The sequence below is a fragment of the Bombina bombina genome, chromosome 4, assembly GCF_027579735.1.
Source record: "Bombina bombina isolate aBomBom1 chromosome 4, aBomBom1.pri, whole genome shotgun sequence".
NCBI classification, from domain to species: Eukaryota; Metazoa; Chordata; class Amphibia; order Anura; family Bombinatoridae; genus Bombina; species Bombina bombina.
The window spans coordinates 406,679,322-406,692,525 of record NC_069502.1 but is presented as its reverse complement, the minus strand read 5'-3'; the positions used below and the strand labels follow the sequence as shown (position 1 = coordinate 406,692,525).

Here is a 13,204-nt window from a genome sequence, read left to right as displayed (position 1 = left end):
TCTGGTTTGCCCCAAAGTCGAAGTATCTGGGCAAAGACCTCCGGATGAAGTTCCCACTCCCCCGGATGAAAAGTCTGACGACTTAAGAAATCCGCCTCCCAGTTCTCCACTCCCGGGATGTGGATTGCAGACAGGTGGCAAGAGTGAGACTCTGCCCAGCGAATTATCTTTGATACTTCCATCATTGCTAGGGAGCTTCTTGTCCCTCCCTGATGGTTGATGTAAGCTACAGTCGTGATGTTGTCCGACTGAAACCTGATGAACCCCCGAGTTGTTAACTGGGGCCAAGCCAGAAGGGCATTGAGAACTGCTCTCAATTCCAGAATGTTTATTGGAAGGAGACTCTCCTCCTGATTCCATAGTCCCTGAGCCTTCAGAGAATTCCAGACAGCGCCCCAACCTAGAAGGCTGGCGTCTGTTGTTACAATTGTCCAGTCTGGCCTGCTGAATGGCATTCCCCTGGCCAGGTGTGGCCGATAAAGCCACCATAGAAGAGAATTTCTGGTCTCTTGATTCAGATTCAGAGTGGGGGACAAATCTGAGTAATCCCCATTCCACTGACTTAGCATGCACAATTGCAGCGGTCTGAGATGTAGGCGTGCAAAAGGTACTATGTCCATTGCCGCTACCATTAAGCCGATCACCTCCATGCATTGAGCTACTGACGGGTGTTGAATGGAATGAAGGACCCGGCATGCATTTTGAAGCTTTGTTAACCTGTCTTCTGTCAGGTAAATCTTCATTTCTACAGAATCTATCAGAGTCCCCAAGAAGGGAACTCTTGTGAGTGGAAAGAGAGAACTCTTCTTTTCGTTCACCTTCCATCCATGCGACCTTAGAAATGCCAGTACTAACTCTGTATGAGACTTGGCAGTTTGAAAGCTTGAAGCTTGTATCAGAATGTCGTCTAGGTACGGAGCTACCGAAATTCCTCGCGGTCTTAGTACCGCCAGAAGAGTACCCAGAACCTTTGTGAAGATTCTTGGAGCTGTAGCCAATCCGAATGGAAGAGCTACAAACTGGTAATGTCTGTCTAGAAAGGCAAACCTTAGATACCGGTAATGATTTCTGTGAATCGGTATGTGAAGGTAAGCATCCTTTAAATCCACTGTGGTCATGTACTGACCCTCTTGGATCATGGGCAAAATTGTTCGAATCGTTTCCATCTTGAACGATGGAACTCTTAGGAATTTGTTTAGGATCTTTAAATCCAAGATTGGCCTGAAAGTTCCCTATTTTTTGGGAACTACAAACAGATTTGAGTATAAAACCCTTGTCCTTGTTCCGACCGCGGAACTGGATGGATCACTCCCATTAATAAAAGATCTTGTACGCAGCGTAGGAACGCTTCTTTCTTTATTTGGTTTGTTGACAACCTTGACAGATGAAATCTCCCTCTTGGGGGAGAAGATTTGAAGTCCAGAAGGTATCCCTGAGATATGATCTCTAACGCCCAGGGATCCTGAACATCTCTTGCCCAAGCCTGGGCGAAGAGAGAAAGTCTGCCCCCTACTAGATCCGGTCCCGGATCGGGGGCCCTCGATTCATGCTGTCTTAGGGGCAGCAGCAGGTTTCCTGGCCTGCTTGCCCTTGTTCCAGGACTGGTTAGGTCTCCAGCCTTGTCTGTAGCGAGCAACAGCTCCTTCCTGTTTTGGTGCAGAGGAAGCTGATGCTGTTCCTGTTTTAAAATTACGAAAGGAACGAAAATTAGACTGTCTAGCCCTAGGTTTGGCTTTGTCCTGAGGCAGGGCATGGCCTTTACCTCCTGTAATGTCAGCGATAATCTCCTTCAAACCGGGCCCGAATAAGGTCTGCCCTTTGAAAGGTATATTAAGCAATTTAGATTTAGAAGTAACATCAGCTGACCAGGATTTTAGCCACAGTGCTCTGCGTGCCTGAATGGCGAATCCGGAATTCTTAGCCGTAAGTTTAGTTAAATGTACTACGGCATCTGAAATAAATGAGTTAGCTAACTTAAGGGTTCTAAGTTTGAGTGTAATCTCATCTAGTGTAGATGATTCAAGTGTCTCTTCCAGAGACTCAAACCAAAATGCTGCTGCAGCCGTGACAGGCGCAATACATGCAAGAGGTTGCAATATAAAACCTTGTTGAACAAACATTTTCTTAAGGTAACCCTCTAATTTTTTATCCATTGGATCTGAAAAGGCACAGCTATCCTCCACCGGGATAGTGGTACGCTTAGCCAAAGTAGAAACTGCTCCCTCCACCTTAGGGACCGTTTGCCATAAGTCCCGTGTGGTGGCGTCTATTGGAAACATTTTTCTAAATATCGGAGGAGGTGAGAACGGCACACCGGGTCTATCCCACTCCTTAGTAATAATTTCAGTAAGTCTCTTAGGTATAGGAAAAACATCAGTACTCGCCGGTACCGCAAAATATTTATCCAACCTACACATTTTCTCTGGTATTGCAACAGTGTTACAATCATTCAGAGCCGCCAACACCTCCCCTAGTAATACACGGAGGTTTTCCAGCTTAAATTTAAAATTTGAAATATCTGAATCCAATCTGTTTGGATCAGAACCGTCACCCACAGAATGAAGTTCTCCGTCCTCATGTTCTGCCGCCTGTGACGCAGTGTCTGACATGGCCCTAATATTATCAGCGCACTCTGTTCTCACCCCAGAGTGATCACGCTTGCCTCTAAGTTCTGGTAATTTAGCCAAAACTTCAGTCATAACAGTAGCCATATCCTGTAATGTGATTTGAAATGGCCGCCCAGATGTACTCGGCGCTACAATATCACGCACCTCCCGAGCGGGAGATGCAGGTACTGACACGTGAGGCGAGTTAGTCGGCATAACTCTCCCCTCGTTGTCTGGTGAAATATGTTCAATTTGTACAGATTGACTTTTATTTAAAGTAGCATCAATACAGTTAGTACATAAATTTCTATTGGGCTCCACTTTGGCATTAGTACATATAACACATGTATCTTCCTCTGAATCAGACATGTTTAACACACTAGCAATTAACTAGCAACTTGGAAATGCTTTTTCAAGTAATTTACAATTATATGAAAACGAACTGTGCCTATAAGAAGCACAGAAAAAATTATGACAGTTGAAAATAATTAAGTTATAGCATCAAATCTTTGTAAGAAATATACAATTTTAGCAAAGGATTGTTCCCATTAGCAAAGGATAACTAACCCTGGCAGCAGAAAAAATACACAAATAAACGTTTTTTATCACAGTCAGCTACACTCTTCACAGCTCTGCTGTGATGATTACCTCCCTCAAAAAAGGCTTTGAAGATCCCTGAGTTCTGTAGAGATGAACCGGATCATGCAGGAAGAAAATGAACCTCTGACTGAATTTTTTGATGCGTAGTAAAAGCGCCAAAAATGGCCCCTCCCCCTCACACATAACAGTGAGAGAGATCAGTGAACTGCTTTAAATTAAACAAAACTATTGCCAAGTGGAAAAAATAGTGCCCACAACATTTTTTCACCCAGTACCTCAGAGAAATAAACGTTTTTACATGCCAGCAAAAAAACGTTTAACCTCAATAAATTAATTGTTATTTAAAACCTATTGCAAGTCCCTGCAAATTAGGTAAAATCTATGCATACAGTATAAATCTAGTGAAGTACCATTCCCCAGAATACTGAAGTATAAAATATACATACATGACAGCCTGATACCAGCTACATCTACTGCATTTAAGGCTGAGTTTACATTATAACGGTATGGCAGGATTTTCTAATCAATTCCATGTCAGAAAATAACAAACTGCTACATACCTCTTTGCAGATTAATCTGCCCGCTGTCCCCTGATCTGAAGTTTACCTCTCCTCAGATGGCCGAGAAACAGCAATATGATCTTAACTACTCCGGCTAAAATCATAGAAAAAAACTCAGGTAGATTCTTCTTCAAATTCTACCAGAGAATGAATAACACACTCCGGTGCTATTATAAAATAACAAACTTTTGATTGAAGGTAATAAACTAATTAAATCACCACAGTCCTCTCACACATCCTATCTATTCGTTGGGTGCAAGAGAATGACTGGGGGTGACGTAGAGGGGAGGAGCTATATAGCAGCTCTGCTGGGTGAATCCTCTTGCACTTCCTGTAGGGGAGGAGATAATATCCCAGAAGTAATGATGACCCGTGGACTGACCACACTTAACAGGAGAAACAGTAATATTTGTATCGCTTTTAAATAATTCCAAGTGAACATAACACATAAATAACTTACTGTATGGTAACTGATCATTTCTTGCAGACTGTCAGAGAACTTTGTCAAGCTGCTCTGTAGAAAGGAAAAACCTAAATTAGTTTCTTAAAAAAAAATATTTTATTGAAGACAGTTTAACATTTGTTTTTAGTAATGTGGGGAGCACGTGACTTATGTTAACATACAACACGTGACCTGGACAACATACAATAAAAATACAAAGAATGTTTTGTTAAGATTTAAATACAGGAAAAAAACAGCAACTCCAGTCTCTCCCAAAGCAGTGTGACCTGGGCATTCATGTCATTTTTTTACCCAGCATTCACCACACATTGCTTACTTACTTCCACTACAATGTCCTTGCTAGAATACTGGGCAAGGTCTCGAATTCCATTCATAAATTGCTTGTTGGCAGCACAATAAGCTTTTCCAGCATCAATCATTCCAATGCAAAGTTTCACCAGCTGGAAGGAGAAAAGAAGAATGTTATTTCTACACTACACGGTTCAGAAAACAAAGCTCTGTGCACATAACCTGTCAGTTATCATATATTGGTCACCTGTTAAAGGGTCACTTAAATCCTTAAGTAAAGCAGTGCCATATAAAAGAAATACAAGTTTGCAAAGTTAAAAAATAAAATGATTAGTCAAGTAAGTTTGAATCCGGTTTACCACTTTGTCAACCCCAAGTTTTTTGTTTTTTTGAGACAGCTCATGAGACATCACTTGAGGACATTTTTATGGGAAGCCCATGCACCACACAAAAGCTTCCTCTGTGGGCCCCATCTTCTTCACCATAAGAAAAAATACATTTAAAAAAAATAATTCAAGGACCTATAAGAGGCTAAATAACTGCCTTAGAAGGGACAAACTAAACACAGGACAATTGAATAACTGACCAATACACAATAAAGAGGACAATACAAGGGTGCTTACTTTGAATTTGAATAGAGCAGTATCTTTTCTGGCAAAATTCATAGTTAATCCAATTTTCCCTCCCCCTGTACCATGTGACAGCCAAGCACAAAATGAATATACACTTTGCACATGCTCAGTAGGAATTATAGCCCCAGAAAGTGTACATATAAAAAGGATGTGTATGTTTTCATAATGGAAGTATATTGGAAAGATTTTTTTGTTTTGCTTTTTTTAAATTGTGTGCCTTATCTGAATCATGAAACTTTAAAGTTGACTTTACTGGCCCTTTAAAAAACATGATTTTTTAGGGCTCCTTGAGGAAATACTGGTCTAATATCTGAATATTTGTTAAAGGGACATTAAAGACAAAAAATAAACTCTAATGATTCAGATAGAGCATGGAGTTTTAAACAACTTTCCTATTTATTTCTATTGTCAAATTTGCTTTCTTCTCTTTGTATCCTTTGTTGAAGAGTAAACCTAGAAGCCAACTGATAGGAGCTTAGGAGTGTGTCTATAGCAGTAGTGTTTGTAATTAAGTATAAATGCTGGAACAATGTTGCAAATGCTGCTGACAGATGGCTAAAGACACGTGCACACTCCTGACCTCACATAGTTCTCTTGGTATCCTTTGTTAAAGAGTAAACCGACGCAAAATTGATAAGACATACATTGGAATGTTGTTTAAAATGGTATGCTCTATCCAATCCATTTAAGTTTTATTTTAACTTTACTGTCCCTTTAAAAATACATGATGCCCAAATGTTGAATCACTTGAAAAGGATGCAGCATATTTTTAAAAAGCAGACTAGAAAATATCACCAGAATATCTCTATGTAAAGATTGAAGATCGTTTACCACAACATTTCTTCAGCAGACATATACCATTTTAAATGTTGAGATATGATTAAGGATATGAATCCGAAACTTTGTCTTTCTATGTAGGCTCAATAAATTCTTTGCTTTTAATTTTGGTGGTGCTGCCATTTGCTTTTTGACACCATTGTATCTAAGCTTCTGCAGACTGCCTCCTTATCTCAGTTTCTTTAGCAGACATGCATTTTAGCCAATCAGTGCTGACTCCTATGTAAATCCACAGGAGTGAGTACAATGTTTTCTATATATGGCACACATGAACTAGTGCTGTCCAGCTGTGAGAGACAGTCAAAATGCACTGAGATAAGAGGCGACCTTCAACAGCTTATCAATCAGTTATGAGCCTAACTAGGTTTAGCTTTAACAAAGAATACCAAGAGAACAAAGCAAATTTGATAACAGTAAATTGGAAAGTTGTTTAAAATTGCATACCCTATCTGAATCATGAATGTTTAATTTTGACTAGACGGAAGTTTACAATGAAATCTTGCAAGATTTTATAGTAAACCACATGAGATCACAGTAAAGCAAAGTCTGATGTGAGCACTGATGAAGCTGGTTGGCTGGGGGATTGTTTTCACTATTAGATGAAAGTAATAAGAGTAGCTCTGGATCACAGAGCAATTATTCTGGTGAGCTGACATTTTAATGTAAAACATTTTCCTCTTTAAATAGAGACATCTATGGGATTTTTTTTTTTTTACAGTTATGCTGTATCACTTTAATTTCTTTTGGCATATGGGTATAGTGTCCCTAGTCAAAAGTAAAAAAAAAATAAAAAAAATAAAAAAAAAAAGATATTAAATAAAAATACCCAAAGCAAACATTAAAAAAAGAGGGAGAAAATAACCTATTACATCACCAGTATCGTTTTCTGTCCCAGTGTTGACAATTCTCTGACATGCTTAAAGGAACAGTAAAACTTGAGATTTAAATATAAAAATTATGTATAGTAAAAGGACTATGCAATATGCTTTATTTATTGTGCCCCTTTCCATATAATTTAGCGCTAAAGATTGTTGACAAGCACTCTGCATAATTCTCACAGTGAACACTGCTACATAGCTTTCTCTAATTGGCTTGAACAGGGAGCTGCAAAACAAATCACTTTATACTAGCAATATGCCCGTGGCTAGCATTGAGGTCTGCCGATTAAAATCTGTATTGGCTCCTCCAAATAAGGTAAATGATGTCTGGAGTTTAGCTTAAAAATCGAAGGTTGCTTAAAACCGCATGCTCTATCTGAATCATGAAATTAAAAAATTGGGTTCCATATCCCTTTAACGGCTAGTGCTGGACATAACTGGTCGATACCAATCAATGCATGCAATGTCAGTAAAGATACAGCGTAAAGATCAGCAATATGGAAGATAGATATGACTGGAAGCTCACGTTGGGAAAAAAACTATTCTGAGACAGAGAAAAGTAAATGGTTAATTTAAAATGACTAAGCGTTATTGCAGTTCGCTATGCAGATTAGTTTAGCTGTTATTTTTTTTCCAGTAAAGGTGGGAATAAAAAAAACAAACAAACAAACTAAGGGCAAATGATATAAGAGGAAATTACTCTTCGGCTGTTTGCTGGTCAACTTATCCCTCACATTCATTGTGTGTGCAAATTAATCAATTAAAGGGGATGCTGAAAGCCCTTAAAAGGACATAAAAAACACATTTTAAATATACTGTATACATAATGTAAAATAGCAATTAAAAAGACTACATTGCAAAAGGTCTGCATACAAAATAAATATTTTAAAAGCATTTAAACTTTTAAATTGAATTGTTTTGCAGACCCGATACATGTCCTTCTAAACTCTTCTTATTCCCTTTGCTGAGAGCAGTTGTGAATTTCTACAGGGATCAGTAATCTCTATGAAGAACACAGCAGAGTTATTGATACCTGGTGTATTGAATTAAAATTCTTAAGGGGGGGGGGGGGAGATTGATTTTTTTTTTCTTCTACATTACATGAAACAGGCACAAAATAGATCACAAGAAAATTGTTTAAAGAGCTCGGTCAGTTAAACAAAAGGAAGGTAAATAAAAGTAAACATAAAGAGACAGTTTTCTTGCAAAATAAGCACTTAGAAATTCTTAATGTAGCCACTGCCTTTAGCAAGATAAGGGAACTATTATTAAAAAACTACTGTCACATGATTTTTCAAGCAAATGCCATCTACTGGAGTTAGAGCTGGTGTCCCATAGCAAACACTTCAAAGGAAAAACAAAATGTATGCTTACCTGATAAATTTATTTATTTCAGGATTACTGTTGAGAATATCACTCCTGGCCAGCAGGAGGAAGCAAAGAGCACCACAGCCAAGCTGTTAAAGGGACAGTAAACCTTAAAAATAATGTTATATAATTCTGCACATAGTGCAGAATTATATAACATTATTTAGGTGCTATAGCCATAAAAGCCTTTTTTACAGTTTAATTTGCTAAAATACAGCGCTTTTACAGACCCGCTCTCTGCTGAGCAGGTCTGTAATATTCAGTCAGCGCATCAGGCCAGCTGTATAGTCACAGCCCGGCCTGACCGCGCCATAAGACTAAGTGCAGCTCGCTCCTGTGCCGTATTTTAGCAAATTAAACTGTAAAAAAGGCTTTTATGGCTATAGCACCTAAATAATGTTATATAATTCTGCACTATGTGCAGAATTATATAACATTATTTTTAAGGTTTACTGTCCCTTTAAGAATCACTCCTCTTCCCACAAACCCCAGTTATTTGACCAAAGGTAAATGGAGAAAAAAGGAGTAACACAAGGTGTAGAGGCGCCTGAGGTTTAGTAAAAAAACAGAATTTATGTTTACCTGATAAATTACTTTCTCCAACGGTGTGTCCGGTCCACGGCGTCATCCTTACTTGTGGGATATTCTCTTCCCCAACAGGAAATGGCAAAGAGCCCAGCAAAGCTGGTCACATGATCCCTCCTAGGCTCCGCCTTCCCCAGTCATTCGACCGACGTAAAGGAGGAATATTTGCATAGGAGAAATCATATGATACCGTGGTGACTGTAGTTAAAGAAAATAAATCAACAGACCTGATTAAAAAACCAGGGCGGGCCGTGGACCGGACACACCGTTGGAGAAAGTAATTTATCAGGTAAACATAAATTCTGTTTTCTCCAACATAGGTGTGTCCGGTCCACGGCGTCATCCTTACTTGTGGGAACCAATACCAAAGCTTTAGGACACGGATGATGGGAGGGAGCAAATCAGGTCACCTAGATGGAAGGCACCACGGTTTGCAAAACCTTTCTCCCAAAAAATAGCCTCAGAAGAAGCAAAAGTATCAAATTTGTAATACATATCTGATCAACAGAAGCCTCGTTCTTAAAGGCCCATGTGGAAGCCACGGCCCTAGTGGAATGAGCTGTGATTCTTTCAGGAGGCTGCCGTCCGGCAGTCTCATAAGCCAATCTGATGATGCTTTTAAGCCAAAAAGATAGAGAGGTAGAAGTTGCTTTTTGACCTCTCCTTTTACCAGAATAAACAACAAACAAGGAAGATGTTTGACTGAAATCCTTTGTAGCATCTAAATAGAATTTTAGAGCACAGACAACGTCCAAATTGTGTAACAAACGTTCCTTCTATGAAACTGGATTCGGACACAAAGAAGGTACAACTATCTCCTGGTTAATATTTTTGTTGGAAACAACCTTCGGAAGAAAACCAGGCTCAGTACCTAAAAACCACCTTATCTGCATGGACCAGATAGGGCGGAGAACACTGCAGAGCAGATAACTCCGAAACTCTTCTAGCGGAAGAAATTGCAACCTAAAACAAAACTTTCCAAGATAATAACTTAATATCTACGGAATGTAAGGGTTCAAACGGAACCCCTTGAAAAACTGAAAGAACTAGATTAAGACTCCAGGGAAGAGTCAAAGGTCTGTAAACAGGCTTGATTCTAACCAGAGCCTGAACAAACGCTTAAACGTCTGGCACAGCTGCCAGCCTTTTGTGAAGTAAAACAGATAAAGCAGAGATCTGTCCCTTCAGAGAACTCGCAGAAAATCCTTTCTCCAAACCTTCTTGTAGAAAGGAAAGAATCTTAGGAATTTTTATCTTGTTCCATGGGAATCCTTTAGATTCACACCAACAGATATATTTTTTCCATATATTATGGTAAATTTTTCTAGTTACAGGCTTTCTAGCCTGAATAAGAGTATCTATTACAGAATCTGAAAACCCACGCTTTGATAAAATCAAGCGTTCAAACTCCAAGCAGTCAGTTGGAGGAAAACCAGATTCGGATGTTCGAATGGACCCTGAATAAGAAGGTCCTGTCTCAAAGGTAGCTTCCATGGTGGAGCCGATGACACATTCACCAGGTCTGCATACCAAGTCCTGCGTGGCCACACAGGAACTATCAAGGTCACCGAAGCCCTCTCCAGATTGATCCTGGCTACCAGCCTGGGAATGAGAGGAAACGGTGGGAATACATAAGCTAGGTTGAAGATCCAAGGTGCTACTATTGTATCCAATAGAGTCGCCTTGGGATCCCTGGGTTTGGACCCGTAACAAGGGACCATGAAGTTCTGACGAGAGGCCATCAGAACCATGTCTGGAATGCCCCATAATTGAGTTATTTGGGCAAAGATTTCCAGATGGAGTTCCCACTCCCCCGGATGCTCCTCCATCGCCAGGGAACTCCTTGTTACCCCCTGATGGTTGATATATGAATTTGGCCTTTGCTAGTCGAGGCCAAGCCTTGAGAGCATTGAATATCGCTCTCAGTTCCATTATGTTTATCGGGAGAAGAGAGTCTTCCCGAAACCATAGACCCTGAGTTTTCAGGGGTTCCCAGACCGCGCCCCAGCCCACCAGACTGGCGTCGGTCGTGACAATGACCTATTCTGGTCTGCGGAAGCTCATTCCCTGTGACAGGTTGTCCAGGGTCAGCCACCAACGGAGTGAATCTCTGGTTATTTGATCTACTTGTATCGTCGGAGACAAGTCTGTATAATCCCCATTCCACTGTCTGAGCATGCACAGGTGCAATGGTCTTAGATGAATTCGTGCAAAAGGAACTATGTCCATTGCCGCAACCATCAAACCTATTACTTCCATGGACTGCGCTATGGAAGGAAGAAGAACAGAATGAAGTACCTGACAAGAGCTTAGAAGTTTTGATTTTCTGGCCTCTGTCAGAAAAACCTTCATTTCTAAGGAAACTATTATTGTTCCCAAGAAGGGAACTCTTGTTGACGGGGACAGAGAACTTTTTTCTATGTTCACTTTCCACCTGTGAGATCTGAGAAAGGCTAGGACAATGTCCGTATGAGCCCTTGCTTTTGACAGAGACGACACTTGAATCAGAATGTCGTCCACGTAAGGTACTACTGCAATGCCCCTTGGTCTTAGCACCGCTAGAAGGGACCCTAGTACCCTTGTGAAAATCCTTGGAGCAGTGGCTAATCCGAATGGAAGTGCCACAGGTAATGCTTGTCCAGAAAGACGAACCTTAGGAACCGAAAATGTTCCTTGTGGATAGGAATACGTAGGTACGCATCCTTTAAGTCCACCGTGGTCATGAATTGACCTTCCTGGATGGTAGGAAGGATCGTTCGAATGGTTTCCATTTTGAATGATGAAACCCTTAGAAACTTGTGATCTAAAATAGGTCTGAATGTTCCCTCTTTTTTGGGAATTATGAACAGGTTGGAGTAAAAACCCATCCCTTGTTCTCCTAATGGAACAGGATGAATCACTCCCATGCTTAACAGGTCTTCTACACAGTGTAAGAATGCCTGTTCGAAGATAATTGAGACCCGTGGAACCTTCCCCTTGGGGGTAGTTCCCTGAATTCCAGGAGATAACCTTGAGAAACTATTTCTAGCGCCCAAGGATCCTGAACATCTCTTGCCCCAGCCTGAGCAAAGAGAGAAAGTCTGCCCCCCACCAGATCCTTCCCAGATCGGGGGCCAACACTTCATGCTGTTTTGGTAGCAGTGGCAGGTGACTTGGCCTGCTTACCCTTGTTCCAGCCTTGCATCGGCCTCCAGGCTGGCTTGGTTTGAGAAGTATTACCCTCTTGCTTAGAGGGTGTAGAATTTGAGGCTGGTCCGTTTCTGCGAAAGGGACGAAAATTTGGCTTCTTTTTAGCCTTAAAAGACCTATCCAGAGGAAGGGCGTGGCCCTTTCCCCCAGTGATGTCTGAAATAATCTCTTTCAAGTCAGGGCCAAACAGTGTTTTACCCTTGAAAGGGATGTTAAGCAAAAGCGCTCTGCGCGCCACGATAGCAAACCCTGAATTATTCGCCGCTAATCTAGCTAATTGCAAAGCGGCATCTAAAATAAAAAAGAGTTAGCCAATTTAAGAGCTTGAACTCTGTCCAAAACCTCCTCGTACGAAGATTCTTTATTGAGCGACTTTTCTAGTTCTTCGAACTAGAAACACGCAGCTGTAGTGACAGGAACAATGCATGAAATTGGTTGTAGAAGGTAACCTTGCTGAACAAACATCTTTTTAAGCAAACCCTCTAACCTTTAATCCATAGGATCTTGAAAGCACAACTATCTTCTATAGGAATAGAAGTGCGTTTGTTTAGAGTAGAAACCGCCCCCTCGACCTTGGGGACTGTATGCTATAAGTCCTTTCTGGGGTCGACTATAGGAACTAATTTCTTAAATATAGGGGGAGGACAAAAGGTATGCCGGGCCTTTCCCACTCCTTATTTACTATGTCCGCCACCCGCTTGGGTATAGGAAAAACATCGGGGGGCACCGGAACCTCTAGGAACTTGTCCATCTTACCTAATTTCTCTGGAATGACCAAATTGTCACAATCATCCAGAGTAGATAATACCTCCTTAAGTAGTGCGTGGAGATGTTGAAATTTAAATTTAAAAGTTACAATATCAGGTTCTGCTTGTTGAGAAATTTTCCCTGAATCTGAAATTTCTCCCTCAGACAAAACCTCCCTCCTGGCCCCTTCAGATAGGTGTGAGGGTATGTCAGAACAGATATCATCAGCGTCCTCTTGCTCTTCAGTGTTTAAAACAGAGCAATCACGCTTTCTCTGATAAGTAGGCATTTTGGAAAAAATGCATGCAATAGAATTATCCATTACAGCCATTAATTGTTGTATGGTAATAAGTATTGGCGCACTAGATGTACTAGGGGCCTCTTGTGTGGGCAAAACTGGTGTAGACACAGAAGGGGATGATGCAGTACCATGCTTACTCCCCTCATTTGA

At 40.7% G+C, this 13,204-nt stretch overlaps 1 protein-coding gene across 3 annotated transcripts in view; it reads right to left on the bottom strand.

Moving 5' to 3' along the window:
• Positions 1-13,204, bottom strand: part of ACAP2 (ArfGAP with coiled-coil, ankyrin repeat and PH domains 2) — a 379,535-nt gene that overhangs the window by 298,215 nt on the left and 68,116 nt on the right. For 2 of the 3 annotated variants that reach the window (XM_053710199.1, XM_053710201.1), the window contains exons 3-4: positions 4,550-4,669; positions 4,227-4,280 (exon numbers count right to left, since the gene is read on the bottom strand). In XM_053710199.1, the coding sequence (XP_053566174.1) occupies positions 4,227-4,280; positions 4,550-4,669 (174 nt within the window). Of the gene's footprint in view, positions 1-4,226; positions 4,281-4,549; positions 4,670-13,204 lie in introns of those variants that run through there. The other variant, XM_053710202.1, reaches the window with a different exon arrangement.